General features: G+C 55.3%; 2 protein-coding genes and 1 long non-coding RNA gene across 4 annotated transcripts; all 3 read left to right on the top strand.

The window, feature by feature from the left end:
* The first annotated feature begins 282 nt into the window (after positions 1–282).
* On the top strand, positions 283–16,329 carry CCDC9 (coiled-coil domain containing 9). 2 transcript variants are annotated; one of them, XM_083453348.1, is made up of 14 exons: positions 283–446; positions 644–748; positions 2,571–2,729; positions 2,836–3,093; positions 3,172–3,255; positions 3,380–3,556; positions 4,557–4,756; positions 5,204–5,250; positions 8,178–8,319; positions 8,442–8,541; positions 10,289–10,655; positions 11,484–11,657; positions 11,760–11,824; positions 15,722–16,329. In XM_083453348.1, exons 1-14 carry the CDS (start codon positions 444–446, stop codon positions 15,740–15,742), a joined length of 1,902 nt encoding a protein of 633 aa, XP_083309474.1. In that variant the 5' UTR covers positions 283–443; the 3' UTR covers positions 15,743–16,329. The 2 variants fall into 2 exon arrangements, with proteins under 2 accessions (XP_083309474.1, XP_083309473.1); XM_083453347.1 differs by having other exon boundaries at positions 3,377–3,556.
* Positions 16,330–17,360: 1,031 nt separating this feature from the next.
* On the top strand, positions 17,361–21,818 carry LOC310685032. Its single transcript, XR_014515031.1, has 2 exons — positions 17,361–17,567; positions 21,550–21,818. It is a non-coding gene; the product is annotated as an uncharacterized lncRNA (long non-coding RNA).
* Positions 17,453–21,818, top strand: C5AR1 (complement C5a receptor 1). The gene is made up of 2 exons (XM_083456570.1): positions 17,453–17,583; positions 20,323–21,818. The coding sequence occupies exon 2, from the start codon at positions 20,342–20,344 to the stop codon at positions 21,434–21,436; it is 1,095 nt and encodes a 364-aa protein (XP_083312696.1). The 5' UTR covers positions 17,453–17,583; positions 20,323–20,341; the 3' UTR covers positions 21,437–21,818.
* Positions 21,819–24,788: the final 2,970 nt, after the last annotated feature.

Here is a 24,788-nt window from a genome sequence, read left to right as displayed (position 1 = left end):
CGGAGGCTGCCCTGTTCTGCGCCCGATCCGCCCACGATGGAGGTACGGGCGCCGGTCCAGGATCGCGGCTCCGAGGGAGAAGCTCCTGTCCCGGCCCCAGCGCCTGCCGCCCCCAACCTGGCTGCGGGGCTCCCCTCTCCGCACCCCACCAGCAGCTCTGAGCCTGGGCGCAAGGGACGCGGAGGATCGCGCGCCCTCCTGCGCAGTCGCCTGTCCCGGGAATGGGGGTGGGGCGGGAGCCACGTGACCAGCCCCTCCCCCCCCGCCCGTGGGAAGGAAGCGGAAGAGGGACCCACGTGGGGGCGGGGAGGGCGGAGCGGCCGAGTTTCCGCGTCGCCCGGTGGGGGAGGGCGGCGAGGGAGGCAGCGCCCGGACGCCTGGGTTCCCCGGACGCCTGGGTCCCTTCTCCGGACGCGGCGTCTCCGGACGCCCCTTCGGGCGCGATGGTAAGGGGAGGAAGGGCGGCGGCGGCGGGGGGGGGGGAGCGGCGCCTTGGCCGCCGAGGCTCCTGCGGGCCGGACCGGCGCCTGTCCCGGGCCGGGGGCGCCTCCGCGTTGCTGGTCCTGCCCGACGGGGCGCCCGCTCGGGGTCCGAGGGCGCAGCAGCAGCAGGAGGCGCCCCCTGACCTCTCTTTCTCCCCCAGTCCGCTTCCTTGGACCTGAAGTCGAAGGAGGAGAAAGACGCCGAGCTGGACAAGCGGATCGAGGCCCTGCGGCGCAAGAACCAGGCGCTCATCAAGCGCTACCAGGTGAGACGCGGCCGCCGGATCCGGATTAAGGGGCCGCGCCGGGGCGGACGGGGAGCCTGGCGCTCTGCACGTGCGCAGAGTCCCTCGGGCGGCTAATCCGGGGGGAGGAAGAGGCGTCGTCCGGCTAAGCGGCTTAGCGAGGCCCGGGCGCCTTTGCTTCGTGTGACCTTGCCAGGGGCAGCCAGGCAGACAGAGCTGGAAGGGGCACCCAGGGGTCCTCTAGCCGAACCCCCTGCCATGGCACAGCTGCTGGTGTTGAGTCGTGTCCGCCTCTTCGTGACCCCCTGGACCAGGCCCTCCTGTCTTCCACTGCCTCCCGCAGTTTGGTCAGATTCATGTTTGTAGCTTCGAGACCACTGTCCCACCATCTCGTCCTCTGTCGTCCCCTTCTCCTTGTGCCCTCCATCTTTCCCAACATCAGGGTCTTTTCCAGGGAGTCTTCTCTTCTCCTGAGGTGGCCAAAGTCTTGGAGCCTCAGCTTCAGGATCTGTCCTTCCAGTGAGCACTCAGGGCTGATTTCCTTCAGAATGGATGCATTTGATCTTCTTGCAGTCCATGGGACTCTCAAGAGTCTCCTCCAGCACCAGAATTCAAAAGCATCCATTCTTCGGCGATCAGCCTTCTTGATGGTCCAGCTCTCACTTCCATACATCACTACAGTGGTACCTCGGGTTATAGACACTTCAGGTTACAGACTCTGTTATCCCAGAAATGAGAACAAATGAGAACAGAAATTGCATGGCAGCGGTTTGGCAGCAGCAGGAGGCACCATTAGCTAAAGTGGTGCGTCAGGTTAAGAACAGTTTCAGGTTAAGAACAGACCTCCGGAACGAATTAAGTTCTTAACCCGAGGTACCACTGTACCGCTCGAGCCTCTTTTTTGCTCTTCAAGATATGGCAATCCTAATGGACTGTCCCGAAAGACCACTAATCAACATCTCACCACCCTGAAAAGAAGTGACATGGTGGAGTGCCACATGGTTCTGTCCCAGGCTTGGTAACACTTAACATATTTTTCGCTCTATAAGACACACCAGACCACAAGATGCACCTAGTTTTTGGAGGAGGAAAACAAGAAAAAAAATATTCTGAATCTCAGAAGCCAGAACAGCAAGAGGGATCTCTGCGCAGTGAAAGCAGCAATCCCTCTTGCTGTTCTGGCTTCAGTGATAGATGCGCAGCCTGCATTCGCTCCATAAGACGCACACACATTTCCCCTTGCTTTTTAGGAGGGGAAAAGTGAGTCTTATAGAGCGAAAAATACGGTAAGTTCTTAACCCGAGGCACCACTGTACTGGGAAAACCATAGCTTTTACTATACAGACCTTTGTTGGCAAGGTGATGTCTCTGCTTTTTAAGATGCTGTCTAGGTTTGTCATTGCTTTCCTCCCAAGAAGCAGGCGTCTCTTAATTTCGTGGCTGCTGTCCCCATCTGCAGTGATCATGGAGACCAAGAAAGTCAAATCTCTCACATTGCACAGCAGTCGCGCCTCAGGAATCCCTGGGGACAGGGACCAGGGCCCTTCTGCTCCAAGGCTTCCTGAGAAGGGGCGTCCACCACCTTCCAAGATCATGGAGGGATCCGGGGGTCATCTAGCCCAACCCCCTGCGGTGCAGGGAACACAGTTCAAGAACCCTGGCCGGAAGGAGAGGCCACTGCCTTTTGAGGCAGCCCCTTCCCCATAGACTCTCCTTCTCTGCCGTTGGAATTAATTGCCCCGAAGATGCAGCTGGGGGGGGGGGGTCCCCTGAGAGGCCTGTGATTTCTTGGGGCTTGAGCTGCCTGCCTCCCCACCTGACGCACTTTTCTCCCCCCCCCCAGGAGATAGAAGAAGACCGCAAGAAGGCTGAGCAGGAGGGCATTGCCGTGACGGGGGTCCATCATCGCCACCCCCGCTCTGCAGAGGGGGAGGGCCCAGAACGCCGGCGGGGGGAGCTGGACGCCCCCAGCCTGACGGTGCAGGTCGTGCTGTCCCCAGAGGTGGGTGCTGTGCAGGGGGGAGAGGCAGAAGGGTGGGGGGCGTGGCTGGGGAGGGGGGCAACCGGGGCTCCCCCCTCACCCTTTTCCCACTTCCGTCTCCCCGCAGGAGAAGCGCCTGGTCAGCAGCGACAGGAAGCCCTTCCGCCCCGGCCTAGCCGCCCCCCGGGGCTCCCCCCGAGGAGCCCCCTACCCAGGCCCCCGCTCCCCCCGAGCCGAGGGACCCCCGGAGCAGCCCCGATGGGAAGGGGCCGGGCCAGACGGCCCAGGGGCCAGCAGGCGAGGGGCTGGGCGAGGGGCCCGTGGACAGAGGGCGAGGGGCCGGGGGGCCCCCTCTGGCGACGCCGGGCCTGACCGGAGATCCAAGGTGAGGGGTCTCGGGCCGAGGGAGGGGGTGGGAAGCGGGGAGACCGGAGCCCCCCCCTGAGCCCCTCTTTCTTGGCAGGAGTGGGAAGAGCGTCGCCGGCAAAACATTGAGAAGATGAACGAGGAGATGGAGAAGATTGCGGAGTACGAGCGCAGCCAGCGGGTGAGTCTGGGGGGGGTGGAGGGGGGAAGGGGCTTGTGCTGCCGAGAGGGTGGGGGTTCATATGGGGCAAGAGCCTCTGGCCTGGCCTGGACCTGGGGGTCTCCCCCCTCTCTCCTCCCAGCAGGACGGGGCCCCAGAGAAGAATCCCACCCGGAACTTCCTGGACGACCCGCGTCGCAGCGGCGCCTTTGCCGAGACGGACCGGCGGGAGGGCAGCCGGCGCCACGTCCGCAACTGGGGGGGCGCCGACTTCGAGAAGGTCAAGACGGGCATGGAGCAGGGCAAGCAGTGGTCGCCCCCGGTACGTGGCCCAATTCTGCCGTTGATCCCGGGTAGATCCCAGTGGAGTTGGCAGAGTAACACCTTAAGCACATTGCAGGATTCCCCCCAAAATAGACCAGGGGCCGTTGGGTTTCATCCAGCAGAGCTTTGCAGAATGGGCACAAACCCCGTACATTCAGGATTGGCCCTGTCCATCAGAAATCCACTTGCAGCAGACTTAACTTAAACTTACCATAACTTATACGTAATAAGTCTTAACGCATACTATGTACAGTTGTAACTTGGTTCTCGTATGCTTTGGCTCCCAACTGCTGAAAACCTGGACATACCATACTTTTCTGTGCATAAGACTAGGTTTTTTTTATTGGGAAAAAAATATGTTCAGAATTGTGGGTCATCCTATACACAGATACAATCTCCCACCATTTTCTCAATTTGGAGCCCCCCAAAATAGGGGCATCTTATACATGGAGGCGTCTTATACATGGAAAAATACTGTAAGGGTTCTGGTTTTCGAACATTTTTCGGAGGTTGAACGTCCGGCGCGGCTTCTGCTTGAGTGCAGGAAGCTCCTGCAGCCAATCGGAAGCTGAGCCTTGGTTTTTGAACGGTTCTGGGAGTCAAACGGACTCCTGGAATGGATTAATTTTGTGAACAGAGGTCCCACTCTACGGAACACCATCCCAGAAGGAAAGGAGCTGCCGGCTGGTGGAGAGGATGTGTTTCTGCCCCGGGGCTGTGGGTGTGCCATGTGGCCCCCTGGCCCTCTGTGGGGCCCCTCCCTTCATTGGCCTCAGTGCCCCAGACCCCCCCTTTGCAGCTCTCCTGGTTTGGGGGGCCGCATCCTTGCAGCAAGGGGTCCCTCCACCTGTCTGCTCCTCTTTGCCCTGGGTACCTGACCTCCCTCCCTCCGTCTAGAATCATAGATCTTTAGAGTGGGGCCCCCAAGGGTCATCCAGCCCACCCCCCGGGCAGCGCAGGGATCTGACCTCTGCTTGAGAACTGGCTCTCCCTGGCAGGGTCGCGGTGGCGCCCGGCGCCGGGGGGTTCCGGTTGCGTCCCCCATGGACATGACGCTCTCCATGACGGGCCGGGAGCGCGCAGAGTACGTCCGGTGGAAGCAGGAGCGGGAGCAGATTGACCAGGAGCGGCTGGCCAGGCACCGCCAGCCCACGGGGGAGTGGCGCCGCGAGTGGGACGCCCAGAAGATGGAGGCCGCGTAAGTCAGGGGGGGGCGGGGGGAGGAGGAGGCAGGGGGGTCTTGGGGCTTTCGGGGGGGGGGAGAGATTGGACTCATGCTTTCAGTGGGTGACCCTGGGCTCCACTTACTTGCAGAGCAGGAAATACAGGGGGAGGGGGCCCTTTATTTACCTGTTTCATAAAATTATATTTAAAAAACGAAACTTCAAAGCAGTTTACAAAGCAATAAAATCATCCCTAAGAAAAAATCAGCGATGAAACATTGCAGAAGGCAAAGGGGATTCCTGGCCATCTCCACTTGGACGTGGGGGGCTGGGCTGGGCAGAAGCCCCTTTTGGGAGGGGTTTTGTGCCTTCCAAGGGCTCTGAGCAGCCTCCTGGAATCACAGGATCGTAGAATTGGGACCCCAAGGGTCATCCAGCCCACCCCCTGGCTGATCCTCCTCACTGTCCTTTCCCTTTCCCAGGTTTAAAGAGGGTGCCAAGCCCAGCGGTCCAAGCGGCGGAAGGCATGGTAAGGAGGAATTGTGAAGGGGCTTTGGGGAGACCCTCTGGGTGGGCTCCTGGGCGCAGACGCCTGTGACGAGCTTGGGAGCCTCAGTCACCGCTCAAGCCGACCTGCCCACTCTCACTTCAATATATAATAATACGCTAGTTCAAGTCGTTTTCAGGGGTTTTGGCTTTCTAGTTCGGTTCCTTTCTCAGGCGGCACTTTCCTTCACTTTGTTTAGTCGTTTAGTGGTGTCCGACTCTTCGTGACCCCCTGGACCAGAGCACGCCAGGCACTCCTGTCTTCCACTGCCTCCCGCAGTTTGGTCAGACTCTTGTTTGTAGCTTCAAGAACACTGTCCCACCATCTCGTCCTCTGTCGTCCCCTTCTCCTTGTGCCCTCCATCTTTCCCAACACCAGGGTCTTTTCCAGCAAATCTTCTCATGAGGTGGCCAAAGTCTTGGAGCCTCAGCTTCAGGATCTGTCCTTCCAGTGAGCACTCAGGGCTGATTTCCTTCCGAATGGAGAGGTTTGGTCTTCTTGCAGTCCATGGGCCTCTCAAGAGTCTCCTCCAGCAGCATAATGCAAAAGCATCCATTCTTTGGCGATCAGCCTTCTTGATGGTCCAGCTCTCACTTCCATACATCACTACTGGGAAAACCTTCCTTCAGTTACCCCCACCCCACCCCTTTAACAAATCCCACTCCTGAGGTGCTTTCGGTAATAGTCTATGGCAGTGGTGGTGAATCCATGGCATGTGCGCCAGAGTGGGCACCCAGAGCCCTCTCTCTTGGCACGCTCGCCATCTGCCCAGCAGTTCCATTCTTGGGGGTTGTTAGAGTGAGTAGGCACTGTGGGTGGGAGCATGTGACAAATGCAAACGCGTTGGGGGAGTTGCGCACCCGCCAAGCAGCTCATTTTCTGCGGCGGTGCTCCCCCCCAGCGTGATTAGTTGTGCCGCGAGCAGGAAATACCGTCTTTTTGCTCCATAAGACGCACTTTTTTCTTCCTAAAAAGTAAGGGGAGATGTCTGTGCGTCTTATGGACCGGATGCGTGGTCCCTGGAGCCAAATTGCTCCGGGGCAAAAAGCAGATCATGCTCTCTTTTTTGAAAGAGGGAAGGGGGTGTTGAAACAAAGCCACTGATCATTTGGGGTGGCGGGAGAGAGATAAGGGACGCTAGCAATAAAGGAGGCTGCCTGGGAGGGGGGAGGTAAAGAGCAGACTTGCAAGGAGAGGAGACAGGAAGACTAAAGCAATGAGGAGAGAAATTGGGAGAAAAGGAGGAGCAAAAAACTGCTTCAGCTAAGGAACAAACACTAAGGCAAACAAGAGGGAAGGGAATGTTGAAAGGAAACAGCTGATCAGTAAGCAATCGGGAGGGAGATCAGGGATGCTAGATATAAGGGAGGCTGCCTGGGAGGGGGGAGGTAAAAGCCGATGGATCCTCAGGATTTTTGCATTGGGCTACCCCAAACTCACTGTCAAATCTCATGTCCGTGGCCATAGCATGAACCACAAAAATCATACATCCACTGTTTGGTTCAGAATATTTTTTTTCTTGTTTTCCTCCTCTAAAAACTAGGTGCGTCTTATGGGGTGAAAAATACGGTATACAGTGGCAATAGGAACTCAGTATGTACCTAAATTAAACCTGATTCAGAGTGGTTGGCCCCTTTTCAGAGCTCCTCCCTGGGCCCCCTTTCCCCCTCTGCCTCCTCAAGGACCCGCAGGACAGTCCCCTCCGCTTCAGGACAGGTGTCTCCTTCCTCTGCCTTTTCTTGGAGGTCTGGCTGCTCTTTCTTCACCCAGTCATGTCAAGGAGCAGCAGGGGGGCTAAAAGGAGGAATAAATGGAGGACAATATCCCACTCCCCCCAGAAAAGCTCTTCTTGCTCTTTTTGTGGAGGGTCTAGGCCCCTCTTGAAGGACCTTTGCCTTGCTCCAATCAGGTTGTATATTTCCACCCCTTGGGACGGGACCGAAATAGTTTACTTGCCTCATTTTGAAAACTGGCATTTTGAAGCTTGGACCATTAGCCCATCTCTTTTTGTACCAGCTTGGAGTGTATGAGGGAAACTTCCTCTCCCGTGTCCCTTAATCCTTTTAAGACCTCTTTATTTATGGCAGAGGGCGGCAGCCTTAGGCCCACGAGGGTCGCTTAGCCGGCCCATGAGCCATCCCCAAACCGAGACACCTGCTGGGCAAGTCCCTGCGCGCTGCGCTAAACCGCTGCAGCACGGCACGGGAACTCCCTTCCGCGGCTCCGGAAATCACTTCTGCACAAGCCCAGATGCCGGAAATCACGTCTGCTCATGGTTGCAGTGCCGGAAACCGCTTCTGTGCGCAATTGCCGGCGTCTGGGCATGCGCAGAAGTGATTTCTGGCACTGCCCTGGTCTGGCCCATGGAGAATCTCCGCAGGAGTGTACCGGCCCATGCTCAGTAAGCCTTGCCGACCCCTGATTGATGGTAAATCACACTTTATATATATCCTGCCAACCTAGCAGTTCAAATGCACCTCAAAGTGCAAGTAGATAAATAGGTACCGCTCCAGCGGGAAGGTAAACGGTGTTTCTGTGCGCTGCTCTGGTTCGCCAGAAGCGGCTTAGTCCTGCTGGCCACATGACCCGGAAGCTGTACGCCGGCTCCCTCGGCCAATAAAGCGAGATGAGCACCGCAACCTCAGAGTTGGCCACGACTGGACCTAATGGTCAGGGGTCCCTTTACCTTTACACTTTATATTTCAACCTGACTCCTCACCCACCTCCACTCAACTGACTCTCTCCCTCCGAAGCCTCTCCTTTAAGCCCTCCCTCCTGGAACCACGGCCAATCAGAGGCTGCTGTTCTTTAACCATTTGCTGGCAGGAGAAAAAAGTAACCAGCTTTTCGGAGGCAGCCCTCTGCCCTCCTGACCGCCTGATTCCTTCCTCCCTTTCTCTTCCCCACAGATGAGCCGAGGCGGCCCCCCAAGCCCCCCACATTTGGGCAGTTCCTGGCCGAGCCGCAGCCGGAGCGACGCAGGAAGGGCCACGGCCGCGGAGGAGGAGGCAGGCGAGGAGGAGGGGGAGCGGGACCCCCCAAGCCCTACAGGTGAGGCTGGCCTCTGCGGAGATCAGTGGGGCAGACCCCCGACCCCCTGATTCTCCCCCTGGGGGGTGGGGGGTGGCACCTCCGTCGGGGCAAGTCTTAACTGCAGGTCTCTCTCCTGCCAGCATGCATGACGATCGCTGGGAGGAGCAGGAGGAGCAGCCGGGGCCGGCGGCGGATCGAGCCCCAGAGCAGGAGGAGGCAGGCAGGGCTGCCGCCCAGCAGGTCAGACGGGAGGGGAGGGGTTTTTGGGGGGTGGGGTCTTGGTCTTCCACCGGCTTCCCCAAAGAGTGGGTCTCAAACTCTTTTCTCTGGGCCCCCCTTTCAGAATAAGAATCCGATGGAATCTTAAGAGTTGGGAGGGGCACCCAGGGTGTCATCTAGTCCAGCCCCCCCGCCAAGCAAGAATCACAGCTGAAGAACCATAGAATTCTAGATTTGGGGTTCCAAGTGCCATCTAGTCTGTGTCAGGAGCTCAGCCTACACGCGAGTAGGACCCTGGCATGCCCGACTGGCATGTTCTCTCCCTCCTGGTCGTTCGTTCGGGAGCTTCACAAGCTTTCTTCAGCCCAAACATCACAGCGACCGATGCCAACCGACACCGGCACACGTAGGGATCTGCAGAGTTTGCGCATTTCGCGTGACAGACCTCAGCAACTCAGCATTTTGGCTAATCAACTTTATTTACATATAAGCACACACGGAGCACTGCAACACGGCTCCCTCTCTCTCTAGCATCAGCAAAGAGAAAAAGAACAAAGGACAATAGTCCCACTTCACGGAACACAGGAACACAAACATCCTGTCTCCGTCACTTCCCACTCGGTGGAGTCAAAAACATATACCGTCGTGTGAAGGACAACAATCCCATGTCTGCAATCACGGAGCAGGAATACTAACAGTCTGACCCCCGCAATACACTTGCAGTGCTCATATCCACAAGGCTAGTGCTTTGTGTCACACCAACCTTTTAATAAGAAATACATCAGGAAAGACAACTAGAATTGTCCTCAGATTAATAATAATAATAATAATAATAATAATATCACTTGATGCATTTTGAAAAAATGGCTATCCACGTCTCGCAAATACAAAAAAAAAGTTTTTATAGTATATTGTCATACCTTGGTTTCCGAACAGCTTAGTTCCTGAACGTTTTGGCTCCCGAGCGCCGCAAAACCCCAGAAGTGACTCTTCCGGATTGCAAACTCTTTGGAATCCGAACGTCTGACTGGCCTTCTGATTGGCTGCAGGAGCTTCCTGCAGCCAATCAGAAGCCACACTTTGGTTTCTGAATGTTTTGGAAGTTGAATGGACTTCCGGAATGGATTCTGTTCGACTTCCGAGGTCGGTCTGTAGACTACACTGCACTGAAACGCTTAAATGTTTCTCTGCTGGCCCTTGTCTCTTCCTGCCGCGCACTTGGAGAACCACTGTCCTAAAGCGAGAAAGAAGGACATCTCTCGATCACGGCCGCTAAGCAGCACAGGACCAGGGAATGATAGGCTGTAGGGCTGGGTGGGACCCCAAGGTGCCATCTAGTCCATCCCCTGCAAGGCAGGAGTCTCAGCTGAAGCATCTGTGCCTGATGGCCGTCCAACCAAGCCTCTGAGGAAGGAAAGAGTCCAATAATAATAAAAATATAATAATAATAATATTTTTTTCTATTTGTACCTGCCCACCTGACTGAGTTTCCCCTTCCACAGCCATCAGCTGTTACCCTCAGAAAGTTCTTTCTAACATTGAGTCAGAATCTTGCCATTTCTGCCCTGAATGCTTTAGTGAAGCTTCCTGCATTGTAGGGGGCTGGAATGGATGACCTCTGGGGATCCCTTTCCAGCTCTACTATTCTGCGCTTTATGAATTTGAAGCCATGGGTTTGGGTCCTGCCTTCCGTGCCCCTCTTGTGTGGTTCTTTGAAGCATCCAGCTTTTGCCCGCTGACCCCTGGCCTTGTCCGTCTTCTTCCGCAGGTGGGGGCCCCCACCTCCCCCAGCCCCGGGGAGAAGGAGGAAGAAGAGGAGGAGGAGGAAGATCAGTGGGAGGACGTCAGCGAGGGAGAAGAAGAGGAGGCCGAAGGCAGCGGCAGCCAGCCGGAGGAGGAGGGGCCTGGCTTGGCCCCCCGGCCTCCGGGGCGAAATGGGCAGCTGTCTCTGACCATGCCTGCCCCCCAGGCAGAGACCCCCAGCGCAGAGGGGAAGCCACTCACCCCCTTCTCGCCGGCAGAGGGCTACTGCCCCGTCTCCGACTGGGGAGAGGAGATGGAGCTCAGCTCGCCCCGGGCAAACCCCCCCAAGAACCCCCTGGCCGCCCCTGGGGAGGGGCCGCCCCCCACGGCAGGTGAGGAGCCAAGCAGGGTGGGGTGGGGGTCCGGCTCAGGGGTCCTGCGTCCCCAGCGCTGCTGTTCCCAGGGGTCAGGACCAGGGTGGACTTGAACCAGGGTGGACTTGAGTTAAATCTCTAGTCAGTAAGACCGGATTTAAATCATTTTCTTTACAGAAAGACTCGTCTTTGCTGGTATAATTTTAACATTTACAACCAGAGGAAGGGTTCACTTTTGGAATAATAAATTTTCAGTTGTTTTTACAGTTATACCAAAAATGACTGATTTTCCTCTACTATTAGAAATACATTGACAGATAATTATGAAATTGTTGTGAGGTTTCATAAGTTAACTGTTTATATCTAGACAACTTTTCTGCTGTACTTGATTAGGAGAAAGATAATCATTTCCTTAATGACAATTTAAACGATTTATTTAACTAAAGCAAGACCATTATAGCATATGTATCCATGTTTGTTAACTGATGTGGTTTAACAAAACAAACAAAACAACTTTGGCCGAGTTTTAGCACACATGAAAAACTTAAAACAAATCCTTATATCCTATTGAATAGCCTTTGGACTTAAATGGAACTATCTTTAGGAAGATTTTTTCCCTCCAGAAGCATTTTATTTTAAAAATCCAATTTAAATTAAAAAAAATCAAAATTAAATTTTAAAAATCAGATTTTTTTGTTTTTGTTTTTAAATCATTGATTTTTATCCACCCTGGTCAGAACTCAGTTTGGGTCCTCCCAGCGCATAAAGTAACTGAGGGGGGTGGGAAATCCACTCTCCCCCCCCTCCACCTTGTGCAGCTATATCATCTTCCTTCTCTTTCTGCAGGGACGAAGCCCCCAGACCCTCCAGCTGAGCAGGGCTCCCCTCAAGCGGAAGGGGCGGCCCCTCCTGGCCCCACAGCGGCCCCCCCAGCTGTGGCAAAAGAGGAAAAAGAAGAGGAGGACCCGGACGTTGTGGCCCCCGGAGGAGGGGAGGCTGCCCAGGAGCCTGGAGACCCAGGTGCTGTGAGGGGCAAGGGAGGACCCCCCCCAGCCCCCCCCCCTCTGCCAGACATGGCTCTCCCTCGGGGACTGAAGCCCTCTTTCTTCTCCCCCCCCCCAGGCGCTGCCATGGAGCAGGACCCGGCGGCTGCGTCCGGCGCGGTGGAGATCACCGGTTTCCAGCGGGTGCGTTTCTGTAAGCTGCCCCCCAGCGGGCTCTAGCGGGCGCCCTCCCTGCGGGGTGGCCCTGGCATGGGGCGCAAGGACCTCTCTGTCTCCCTGCACTGGCTCTGTGGCGCCACCTCCTGGCTGCTCCTTCTTCTTCTCGCCCCTTGCATGCGCCTGTCCTCCTCTCTGCATGGCCGGCCTGACCCCTCCCCTCTGCCCCACTTCCTGGCAGCAGTGGCTCTCTGGGGCTTCAGGGTCAGTGTTTAAAAAAAAAGATTGCTAAGTCAAATATAAAATGCACATTTAAAACGGCATAATAAACAAGAGAATAAAATATTATAAGCATTTCCCCTTCAAACGAGGAGGATTTTGCTCCTGCGCCTTCTCCTCTGTGGCAACATTCAGCCGGCCTGGGAAATGGGCGCAGCTGCCTTTCTGCTGGGCCAGGAATGCAGGGATTGGTGCAAGACCCACCCCCCCAATGTCCCAAGAGGAGAGTTTCCCCCTTCCCTCTAGAAGACATCTGAAGGCAGCCCTATTTAGGGAAGCTTTTAATGTTTGATGAATTATTGTATTTTAATGTTTTGTTGGAAGTAGCCCAGAGTGGCTGGGGAAACCAGATGGGCAGGGTATAAAGATTATTATATTTATTATATTTATTCTCCCCCCCCCCCCGAGCCCACAGGTGCAAAGAGGGTGGCCAGAGCTGGTGGGAGTGAGTTGGGGTCCAAAGCGAGGAGGGGCTGCAGTTCTGGGAAGGAAGGGGGAAACGGAAGGAGGCTGGAGAGTCTCTGTAGGAATTCCCCCAGCCCTTCCCTGGTGGAATCCCGGCCACTTCCCTCCATGGAAAAGTTGTGCAATTATTCAAAGCGGGGGGCGGGGGGGCGGAGAGTAGATTCTTCAGACACACAAATAGGAAACCACATTCAGGGATCACATTTATTTTTATTAACCTATTCCTTGCCTTTTTCTCCAAGGAGCTGGAGGTGGGTCCCCCCCCCAATCATTTAATCCCCGCGATGACCCTGCGAGGTGGGTTAGGTAGGCTGAGAGAGTGAGCCCCCCAGGTCGCCCCCCTGTGAGTCTCAAAGGTGGAGGAGGGGTCTTTAATTTGGTCTCCAAGTTCCCTGGGAGGTGGGTTGGGCCAGAGGCAGCGACTGGCCCAAAGTCACACCCCATGAGCTTCCTGGCTGGGGGGGGGGGGGGCGGAATTTGAATTTTGGTTTTCCAGATCCTACCCTGACACTTGGAAAAGGGGGGGGGGGGGCTGGCCAAAGGTCCATGTTTTTGGGGGGGGGCCTTGGTGTGTCCCAAGGGCTCTGAGCAGCTTCATAGAATCACAGAATTGTAGAGTTGGCAGGGATACCCAGGGGTCATCTAGCCCAACCCCCTGCCAAATCCAGGTCTCCGCCAACCTTTTAGTGTTGGCATGGAAGCATGGCGGCCTTGGCATCGCGGGGAGTGGGGGGAGACGGCTACTGCTGGCTGCCGGCCCCCGTGGCTCTTCTGCTCTGCTCCCCACAGTCAGAAGGAGCAATGCCAGGGTGGATGAAAATCAATGATTTCTTTAAAAAATAAAAAAATAAATAGGATTTTTAAAAATTTAAATCGGATTTTTAAAATAAAATGCTTTGGGAGGGAAAATCTTTCTAAAGGTAGTTTTCTATTTAAGTTACATTATAGTCCAAAGATTCATCAGGAAATAAGGATTTGTTTTAAGTTTTTCATGGGTGCTAAAACTCAGTCTAAGTTGGGTTTTTTTTTAAAAAAAAAAAAGTTTAACCACATCAGTTAACAAACATGGATACACGTGCTATAATGTTATTGTTTCAGTTAAATAAATTGTTTAAATTTAAATTGTTATTAAGGAAATGATGGTTTTTCTCCTTCCAATCAAGTACAGCAGAAAAGTTGTCCAAATATAAACAGCTAACTTATGAAACCTCACCAGAATTTCATAATTATCCGTCAAGGTATTTCTAATAGTATCACCAAATCAGTCATTTTTGATATAACTGTAAAAACCACTCTGAAAATTTATGATTCCAAAAGTGAAACCTGGTTGTAAAGGTCTTTCTGTAGAAAAAATGATTTAAATTGATTTAAATTCTGTAAAAAAAATGATTTAAATTCTGTAAAAAATATGATTTAAATTCTGTAAAAAATATGATTTAAATTGGGTCTTACTGACTAGAGATTTAAATCGATTTGATTTAAATCAAATCCACCCTGAGCACTGCTTCCGAAGACCCATTGCTGGAAGCCGCAGGAAGGGCCAGTGTTGCTCTCGTGGTCGGATCCTGGCTGCAAGTTTCCCATTGGGGCATCTGATTGGCCACTAGGAGAACAGGAGGCTGGCCCAGATCCGGCAGCCGGGCTCTTCTGATGTGCTAATGGAGCCTCCAGCTCCAGGGGCAGTCTATCTCGATTTCTGGCGCTATGGGGAATTAGCCACTGGGAGGGCTGCCTGCTGGGCCAAGGGCCTGATCCTGGAGGCTGTTCTTTGGGGGGGGGCAGGAGCTACGTACAGCTGCCGGTTGGGGAAAGTCCATTTCTGTTTCTCTGCTTCCGTTTGCCGCATTAAACCTTTTCTCTTTCTCTCTGACGCTTCTCTTTGGGCTTTTCTCCTCTTCTGTGCATGCAGCCCCCACTGCCTTGGGGTGACCCCCCCCCCCAGGTTCTCTGTCTCAGGAATTGCCAGCTGGCTTGATTCATGGGCTGGGGCAGAGGGGAGACCCCCTCCAGTAGGAGTTTCTTTTTGGGGGGGGGAGAGAGCAAAGGGATGCTGCTGCCTGTTTGGGAAGGGGCAGGCAGTTGCCTTGGGCCTGACGGCACGTCCCTCTCCTTGGTTGCAATTCCTGCATTGTGGGGTTGGGCTGGATGACCCCCCCGGTGTCCCACCCAGCCCTACAATTCCGTTTCTTCAGCTGTGCCGTTGAAAGGGGGATGCTGCCCTCTGCTGGGAAAGCGGGGCACTGCAAGACAAGCCCATTCATATCATCTTTATTAGCCTGCAGGAGGATAGTGCTAATAATAATCTATTATATATTATTTATACCCCACCCACCTGACTGGGTTTCCCCAGCCGCTCTGGGTGGCTCCCAGCAGAATTAATGATCGTACTTTTCTACCTGGGAAGAGGAAGCGGCCATTGTCTCTCCCTCCCACTCCTCCCTTGTGCCTGATTTCCAAGAGTATTTGGCCTTGGCAAGAGCAGAGGGCAGGGCTTGCTCTTCAGAAAATTCCCAGCAAAGACCTTCCCCTCCCACAGGGGATGGAGAGCCTTCAAGGGCTCTTGGTCATTCTTCTGGAGTTTTCCCCCCCGGTTCGTAGAATTGCGGCCTTGGAAGGCGCCCAAGTCCATCTTGCCCAACCCCAATCGCAGGGAAATAATCCCTGGCAGGTGGGTGTCGAAGCCCTGCTTAAAAACCTCCCGGGAAGGAGAGCCCACCGCCTTCCCAGGGAGACCCTTCTCCTCTCGGATTCCCGATATTTAGCCGGAATCTCCCTCCTTGCCCTTGGAAGCCACGGGTTCGAGTTCTCCCGGCTGGAGCAGCTCGCTCCATTTTCAGCCTTTCAGACATTTGAAGAAGACTCTCGTACCACGATTATTTCATGATTCACTTTTGACGTGGGCTTGCTTATTTTGGGCCCGCCCCAGATCAAAACAAAGCCCAAACTCCCAGCGAGACTAAAATGCGTGTTGAATTTCAAGGCAAGAGTTAAGAAACACCAAATGAGGGGCTGGTTTCTTTTTTTGAAAATGGGTCACTTCCTCTCCGCTGGCCTGTCCCTTCTCTGCCTGGCTCACCTGCGCCCAGGTGTGTGTGTCTGCATGTTGGGGAGTGTCTTGGGTGGGACCTGTCCTCCCCCCCCCACTTGTGACTGACTCTCTTTCCCTCCCGCCCCCCCCAGGAGCAGACGGAGGAGGCCTGAGGTCCAGGAGGACATTCCCTGTCGCTCTGTTCACCCCGGGTTGTGGGGCAAGTCCTGAGAGTTCGGAGCCAGAGCAGCTTCCTCCATGGAGGGGGGGGGGATCTGCAGCCCCCCCCCCCGTAATCTGCCTGCTTGGACCACTCCTTTGCACAGCCTCCAATACGAGTGGGGGGACGCCAGCCCCCCCCATCCTGCCCCAATGCCTTTTGCTGCTGTTCACGCAAGTCACCTGACAGGTGGGGAAAGTGCCCCCCCAGCTGCATGTGAGGCTCTTGCTGCCCCCTGCCAGAGGAGACACATTTTTCAAGGGTGGGGGGACTTTGCTTTGCGCCCCTTGCAGTCCCTGTTGTCATCGTTCCCCTTCTGTGCATCACTCTTTTATGCCGTTTCCAGGATTGGGGGGCTCTGAGGGTGGGGAGAGCAAGGCCCCCAGTCTGGTGGGGGGGGGGAGCGGCGGCGGCAGCAGCAGCAGCTCCTTGAGTTGGGAGGGGCTGCTGCCCCCTCTGCTGGGATGAGCGCTGTCTGTGGGGCTGCCCCATATCATGTGCAAATGAAAGGGTTTCCTGTCAATAAAGCCTTTCCCGTGACTTTCTGCCTTGTCCTCCCTTGCTAGGGTGAATCTGGGGGGGGGGGCCTCAGGAGGAGGGGTCTTCCTCTCCAGGGGGTGGGGTGGGGGTGTCGCCGGATGCCTTGGGCTGGATTCAGCGTGCCATGTTTTTAAATAGCTGGGACTACATCTCTTGGGCAGGAAAATTTAGGGTGAGAATCTCCCCAAGGATGGCTATGGGCTCGCTGGCCACTCCGCAAGGTCCAGCCTCCTGTTTTCCCCTTGAGAGGGGCTGGAAGGTGCCTATAGGAAGCCCACCCAGCTGTGGGTCTGGAGGCAACTTGTCCTTGCCCCCCCTCCTTTAACTGCTTCGCAGTGGTAGAGTGGATCTGAGCATGGAGGTTCTTGCTGCAGGTGGGCAACCCCTCCAAGCCCCCCCTCTCCTGACCCACCAAGGGAGATAATAGCACAGTAGAAGGCTAATAGCAGCAATTAATTCATAGTCCCGTAGAGTCGGAAGGGACCCCAAGGGCCATCTAGTCCAACCCTCTCGCAGGAATCTCTGTCTGCTAAAGCATCCCAGACAGATTGACCACCCAACCTCTGCTTAAAAACCTCCAAGGAAGAAGAGGCCACCGCTGTCCCATCAGTGATGTTGAGTCGGAATCTCCTTCCTTGTAGCTTGAAGCCATGGGTTCGAGTCCTACCCTCCCAAGCAGGAGAAAACGAGCTTGCTCCCTCTTCCAGCCCTTGGGATACAGTATTTGAAGATGGCTATAGTTTCTCCTCTTTGCCAAGCTAAACATCCCCAACTGCCTCACCCTTTCCTCGTAAGGCTCGGCTTGCAGACCCTTCGCCATCAATTGAAACTGATGGAAATCGCGTAACGGAAGAGATAAGCTTGTGAGAACAGCTTTTCGAAGACACTCTTTTCGGAGAATCGCTGACGCTTCCTGCGCCCCGTGGCGCCCGCGCTCCTCTTAGCGCCCCCCCCTGGTAATTCAACCCCCCCCCCGGAACCGCTATCTGCCCCCCCCCCCCGCCGCCGCCCTGGAAGTCCCTATAAAGACCCGGAGCGAGGACTGGCGCCGGGACAGCCGATGGAGGCGCAGCGCCCGGGCGTCGTCTGAAGGCTCGTCGGGGAGAGAAACGGAGGCAGCGAGCGAAATTTAGCAAATTTTCTAAACCAGACCCCGACTTCCTCTTTCTGGCGGTATAAACGGGGAGGGAGCCGGTCAGCAGCCGCCCCAGAAGCAGGAGAGAGGGAGCGGCTGCCTGGTTCTTGCTCCGCAGGGTGAGTGTGTGGGAGATCGCGCCCCCAAACCTGGCCACCCCAAAGGGAAGCGGGCAGAGCTGCCTCGGATCTGAGCGGTGCTGGCGAAGGGCTCCTGCGCGCAAGCAGAGGGCAGAGGTGGCAGTCCGCCGTGGGGGGGGGGGGCTGGGAGAGGCGTGTTTAGCGGAGGGGCTCCAGCTGCTGCACCCCGCTCTGTTTGCACCTGGTGCTATCCCCCCCCCCAAAGGAACCTATTGGGAGTGATTTGGCTCCGGATAGTTCGCGACGCGCTCCCTTGTCAGGCCAGGAGCTGCTGCCCCCCTGAGCCTAGTGAACCCCCCAAAACAGGCTGTATCGCAATGCGGGGGGCCCCGCTGCCCCTCCTTCCCTCCCCAGCTGGGTTTGGGTGCGTCTCACCCCCTTTATGTCTGATGCCTTTGGGCGCTTCTTGGGAGGAATGGGGTCCTGCCGGGGGTGATGATGATGAAGATGAAAGGAGCTGCCGGCGCGCCACAATTGCAGGGTCCCAGGTTGCCGCCCCGCCCCCCAAATCTAGCAGGCTGCCAAAGCCCCCGAGAAGACCCTGCTCTCTCCTCCTCTGCCCGCCTATCTCCGGGTCACACGATTCTGCTTCTGCTGCAAGAAGAGATTGGGCAATGCAGCCCCGGCAAAGGCGGCTTCTGCCCAGCCCCGCTTCGCCCCGATTCTCTGCCCCCTCCCCACCTGCTCTTCGGTAATTTGAGCGTCTCGCAGGATCTGGGGCGCATGGGAACAGGGGGAGCCCAGGAGGGCCCGGCTGGCTTGGGGGCTGGCAGAGGAGGGAGGGGGGCAAAAGGGGAAGAAGCCGGGAGGAGAGAGAAAGGGCGGAGGAAGGAAGCTCGGAGGAAGAGTGGAAGTTGTGACACGGAGGCTCAATGCCTCGTAGCGCAGCTTATTGGCACCTGCCAAAGGTTCCCATCTGGCTTCTGCGGAAGGAGTCATAGAATGCAGCCAGGCAAAATCAAGCCTCATACCTTCCAGCCAAAGGTGCAATACGACTAACACTGGAATATTTTTTAAATCAAAAAAATCTACACCCTGGGTCTCAAATTCTCAGCCTGGCGACCTCGCGGGGTTGTCGTGGGGATTAACGCGCTGCCCCCTGGAGCTCCTTGAGGAGAGAATGCGAGAGGGATTCGAGGGCAGACTTGCAGCTCCCCAGCCTGCCTGCGCTTGGCATCCTTGGCACACTCGGGACCCCCGCCCTCTTCGCCCCCCCTTCTGGGCGACCTCTCCTGGTCTCCAGCAGCTCCGCTCACAGCTTTCCAAACAAGCCGCGCCTCGCTCCAGGAACTTGGGCTGCCCATTTTTCCCTGTGCAGCCGCGAGGCTTCTCCAGCCGGGGACGATGTCTGTGACATCCCAGGAGCCCTTAATGTCAGCCCCCCTCCCTCCCCACCCTACTTCCCGCTGCACTTGACGTTTCTGAGGAGGCGCCTCCAGACAGGAGCAAAATCGCTCTTCCTTCTTTCCTGCGCGCGAGGATTTTCCTGAGCCGCCTCCGGCCAGCTGGTGGCTCTGGGACATTCGGGGCGAAGCGGGGCTGGAGGGCGAGGATGCGGGGCTTGGACTGGGAGGAAGGCGGCAGCACCCGGCGTTGCCTTGGCGGGGAAGAGAACAAGGCACGAGGCATGTTTGGTTTGCGGGCAAAAAGGCCACGCGGGCGGGGTCTGTCTTGCTGTTCACACCCGGACAGACAGACTGGAAGCAATTCTTGAGCTATAGGAGCCCAGCGGCCCCGGAAGAAACCAGCCTTAGGTGCGGTGCCCCCTGAACTAGCTTCAATCGACTTCGTATCAGAATTTGCCGGAGAATAAGACCGCGGAGTCCAAACGGGTTCGGGCTCCTCCAGGGTGTCGTTTTTGTCCATCCGTTCCCCGCTCCCAAAGGGTCATGTGGTCCGACCCGCTGCCCAGAGCTTGACTCGCAGAAGCCCCAAAAGATGGTCATCTGACCTCTGCTGCCTTATAGTCTCTTCAGTTTATGTTGTATTTTATCATTGCGTCCCGAAGCTTCACGAGTAAAATTTGCAAGATTTCCTACCTCCTGTTTGGGGGTAGAACGGTTCTCTTTGCTTTTATTGCAAAAAATAAATAAATGTAAGTTTCTTACTCAGCACCTAAAATAGCCCAGCGCTGTACAGAACAGGTCCTTAACAATGACGCCACGATCTTCATCATAAAGAACAAATGTGTTGTGTAATTAACTCTGCAATGACAACTAATACAAACTGATTGTTTAAAAACTCCTTGGCGGCTGCAGCCGGGAGCTGTTCCCAAACGTTGGAACTCCTTTCCTAGGAAAGCAACGCTGGTCTATTAAGCTGTGGTTGATTTTACTTGTGTGAACCGCCTTGAGTACCAGCCTGGGGAAAACAAACAAACCAAATTTAGGGCTACTTGCATAATCAGAGCTTTGGGCAAATGTTCTCTCGCTCTGTAGATGTTCGTGTGCGCAAAGGTGACCTTTTGGGGACCAGGCTGGTGCATTGCGGGGGGGACGGGGGACGGGACGGACTAGATGACGCTGGGATCCCCCCATCTAGGATTCTGTGGTTCTTCAGCTGCGATTCCTGCATTGTAGGGGGTTGGACTGGATGGCCGCTGGGGGTCCCTTTCAGTTCTACAGTTCCATGATTTCCCAGAGGCCGGGCCTTGCCTAGGCTAGAGAGACTCCCGCCTCCGGCCCTGACTCCTCTCTCCCTCCTGTCTGCCCCCCGCAGGACTCCCCGCGGCTCAGTGATGGGCGACTTCAGCGACTTCTACGCGGAGTACAATGATTCCGACCCGGACCCCTCCGACTCGGGCCCGCTGGTGCTGGAGGAGCCCGGCCTGAGCCCCCTCCTGTGGGTGGCGCTGAGCGTCTACGCGCTGGTGTTCGTGGTGGGCGTGCTGGGCAACGGCGCCGTGGTCTGGGTGGTGGGCTTCCAGATGCGGCGCACCGTCAACACCACCTGGTTCCTCAACCTGGCCGTGGCCGACCTGCTCTGCTGCCTGGCGCTGCCCTTCCTGGCCGCGCCGCTCCCCTCCGGCCAGCACTGGGCGCTGGGCGGCTTCGCCTGCAAGCTCTTCCCCTCGCTCATCATCCTCAACATGTTCGCCAGCGTCAACCTGCTGGTCCTCATCAGCATCGACCGCTGCTGCCTGGTGCTGAGGCCCGTCTGGTGCCAGAACCACCGCTCGGTGCGCCTGGCCTGGGGCTCCTGCGCCCTGGCCTGGCTGCTGGCGCTGGCGCTCACGGCGCCCACCTTCTTCTCCCGCAGCCTCGTCACGCAATTCCAGAAGAGCCTCTGCACCACCAACTACGCCGCTTTCCCCGGGGGTCCCCGCGTGGCCGAGGTCGCCGTGGCTTCCACGCGCTTCGCGCTGGCCTTCGCGCTCCCGCTGGTGGTCATCTGCGCGTGCTACGGGCTGCTCCTGCGCCGGGTGCGCAGCTCCCGTTTCGGGCAGCGCTCGCAGAAGACCCTCAAGGTGGTCCTGGTGGTGGTGGTGGGCTTCTTCGTCTGCTGGGGGCCCTACCACGTGGCCGGCCTCATCCAGGCCTCCCAGCCCCCCCAAAGCTGGCTCAGCCACTCAGTGAACCAGGCGGACCCCCTGATCGTGTGCTTGGCCTACGTCAACAGCTGCATCAACCCGGTCATCTACGTCCTCGCCGGCCACGACTTCCAGAGCAAGATGCGCCGCTCCGTCAAGGCGCTCCTGCGCAACGTCTTCAGCGAGGAGTCCGCGCTCGGACACTCCTTCGCCGACGGCCACGCGAGGACGCAAGACACGTGCGCCGCCACCACGGAGGACCGCAGCGACCCCAGCGACCGCAGCGCCAGCACCGTCGTGTGAGGAGGGGGCCACCACAAAGAAGACCCTGCTGGGCAGCTCTGACTGCGCAACGCCGCTCCTCTTGCTCGCTTAGCTCTGGGAGGGGGCCAGCCCCACCCCAGAAGTCTCTGCAGGCTCCTCGACCCCTGAGACCATTGACATCCCGTGCTCCTTTCGGCGCCTGCGAAAAACATTCTGCTCAGACAAGCCGACCCAGAAGCGTAGAGAGTCGAGGTGGATTTTAACCTGTTGGAGTATTTTAACTTTTGTATGTTTTAAAGTACTGTTGTACATTTTCCTCAGTTTTCTTATCTTTTTGTAAGCTGCTTTGAGGCGTTTTTTTTTTTTTAAAAAAACAACCAAGCCATGCATGCACATTATGAAATAAAATAACTGCAGTAGATTTAGCAAGCCATCCTCCTCCTTTTTTGTGCGCTCTCTTTCCGCAGTTCAAACCTTGCTCAACTATGCGTGAAGAGACAGACAAAATTACAAAAAGAGGGAACTAAAGGAGCCATAATAAGTGATACACAAAAACCTTTCAAGACAAGTGTGTGTGTGTGTGTTCAGACTGGGTGACTTCAAGGGATGGGAGGCGCAACCCCCTTGATGCCTCCCCAGTTTGTGTACTGATGCCCAGAGGAAACTTTATTTTGTGGGAATGTTGTGGATAGCAGGAGAGGATATATTGATTTAGTAGTATGCTCCCCCTCTCTCACACTAGTGAGTCAGCAACAGGGCGACATTCCCCTGTATATTGCAGGGAGCTAGTTGGTAGAATCCCTTGAATCTATTTACTTAAGCAATCTAATCTGTCTTCTGCAGATTGGGTTTGTTCCTTTGTTCCCTCTTAAAAAGAATAATGACACAACAGTCTTCTTTAAAAGTAATGATAAGAGGTTTACTCACATTCAGTTCACAGTTGGTTCCCTGAAGGAAGACTTTAGCTTGTAGCTACAGAAGAGAGTTCCTCCCATATGGGGATTGAGCCATGTGCTGCTGGCCGAGAGCCAGCAGACAGCCAAAGACATCTAGGTGGAATAAAGCGAAGAAGAAGGGAAGGTGGCTGCATGACCAGCCCTGTTCTGGGGTCTTCCAGGGTCACACCCACCTACTTGGTCACATGCAGGGTGAGGATGCTCCAGACCAGCTGGGACAGGAAGTCCTCCTGGCTGGAGTAACATCCCCCTGCATGTCCACTCTGGGCAAACAGGAAGTGTTGTACTTGACTGCTTATGTTACACCCCACAGTTTTCTCTACTGTGTGTCCCTCCCCCTGTCCCATCTCCCCCCCCCCCCAGTGCCTGTGTGTGCATCCCTTGCCCACTGACTATCCCTGCGGATATATAATTGGGAGAAATTAACCTTGAGGCAGATGATGAGCTTTGCTCACGAGGCTCAGGTGAGAGCTCTTCTTCTTTATTTCTGTTCATGAGCTCAAGGTGGCCCACATGGTTCCGCCCTCTCCTTGTTTAATCCCCACAACAACCTTGCAAGGAGAAGACATGGACTGGCCCCCAGGGCAGCCGGTGGGAGCTTCATGGCTGAGTTGGTGGGTTGGAACCCTCGTCTCTCCCAGATCCCAGTCCGACCCTCTAACCACTGCACCACCGCTGCCTCTCTTCGAGCCTCTGACCCCGGAGTTGGCCAAGCATTCCTGCCTCACTCTTCTTCTCCAGTCCAAGCCAGGATGCCTGGGGTCATGTCAGGTAGCAAGAGGGTCAGAGTGGGGCCACTAAGGAAAAAACCTATGCCAGCCCTAAGGCTGAGGCTCAAAGAAGAACCAGAGAACTAAAGAACACCTGGGGCATAAAAGAAGCTCAAGAGATCCAGCACCTGGCTGACACTCAGATGCACAGAGTTTCATTAAAGCACAAAGCAGAGCTGTAGCGAGGTGCTCTTGCGCCCTTGGCAGAACCACCCAGATTGCGCCCCCAGCCACGCACAAATTAGCTCTTCTTTCCACCTCTCTTCACCCCCCCATTCAATTATTCACGCGTTTCACCTTGTAATTAATTCTTTCACAGAAAATCCAGTATTTATTATTTCTTAATAAAAGGTTTCAGCAAAGAAAAGGACAGTTTTATGTGACAGGTTTTTGGGTTTTTTTGTAATTCACTTGTAAAACAATACACAGATAGGCCTAAATGAAACATACGAACAATATCAAAGCAGCTATAGTGGTACCTCAGGTTCAGGTCTGTTCTTAACCTGAAACGGTTCTTAACCTGAGGTGTGCTTTCGCTAATGGGGCCTCCTGCTGCTGCTGCGCTGCTGGTGTGCAATTTCTGTTCTTATCCTGGGTCAAAGATCTTAACCTGGAGCAACCACTTCCTGAATAGCAGAGTTTGTAACCCGAAGTGTCTGTAACCCGAAGCGTCTGTAACCCGTGGTACCACTGTACTCTATTCCCAACTTATAAATAGAAAGCGTAATGGAAAGCATAATGGAAAGCATAATGCTGGTGGTCAACAAAAGAGGTTTAAAGACTCTCTCAATGCAAATCTTAAAAAATGTAGTATAAATACTGACAACTGGGAAACACTGGCCTGTGAGTGCTCCAGTTGGAGAACAGTCTTTACCAAAGGTGTCCTGGGCTTTGAAGACACTCGAATTCAGGACACAAGGGAGAAACGTGCTAAGAGGAAGGCACACTTGGAAAACCCTCACCGTGATCAACTCCTGCCCGGAAACCAATGTCCCCACTGTGGAAGGAGATGGGGATCCAGAATTGGCCTCCACAGTCACTTACGGACTCACTGCTAAACCCGTGTTTATGGAAGACCATCTGTCTCTCTTTCGAGGCTTCTTCCCTGCAGTTGGTCAGGCATTCCTGCCTCGCTCTTCTTCTCCAGTCCAAGCCAGGATGCCTGGGGTCATGTTGGGTAGCAAGAGGGTCAGAGTGGGGCAGGCAAGATGTCTCTGGGGGCCTTGTGGGGCCCACATCCCCTGAGATGGACCAAGGTTCCCGTGACAAAGGCAGGTTCCTGACACCCCTCGTTCTGCAGAAGAACAGGAGTAGAGCCTGCAGGGGCAGGACTGGGACCCGTCTAGTCCACCTCCTGGTCTCAGAGTGGCTGACCAGAGGCCCCCGAGGGAAAGCTGCAAGAGGGATCCGACCTGTGGTTTCAACGGCAGCTGGGGCTCAGAAGCACTGTTTCCTCTGATCAGTAGTAGTAGTAGTAGTAGTAGTAATAATAATAATAATAATAATAATAATTTATTTGTACCTCGTCCATCTGGCTAGGCTTCCCCAGCCACTCTGGGTGGCTTTCAACAAAGATCAAAACTACATTAGAACATCAGTCATTAAAAACTTCCCTAAACAGGGCTGCCTTCAGGTGTCTTCTAAAAGTCTGGTAGTTCTTTATTT

The sequence above is a fragment of the Podarcis tiliguerta genome, assembly GCF_965153285.1.
Source record: "Podarcis tiliguerta genome assembly, chromosome: 8".
Classification (NCBI taxonomy): Eukaryota; Metazoa; Chordata; class Lepidosauria; order Squamata; family Lacertidae; genus Podarcis; species Podarcis tiliguerta.
This window is presented reverse-complemented; position numbering and strand designations above follow the sequence as displayed.

Bases quoted from the DNA above. Each gene is read 5' to 3' on its own strand.
- C5AR1 (XM_083456570.1), top strand. From the start codon at position 20,342: ATGGGCGACTTCAGCGACTTCTACGCGGAGTACAATGATTCCGACCCG.
- CCDC9 (XM_083453347.1), top strand. The intron at 3,256-3,376 runs GTGAGTCTGGGG...CTCTCCTCCCAG, and splicing joins AGTACGAGCGCAGCCAGCGG to CAGGACGGGGCCCCAGAGAA. The intron at 10,656-11,483 runs GTGAGGAGCCAA...CTCTTTCTGCAG, and splicing joins GGGGCCGCCCCCCACGGCAG to GGACGAAGCCCCCAGACCCT.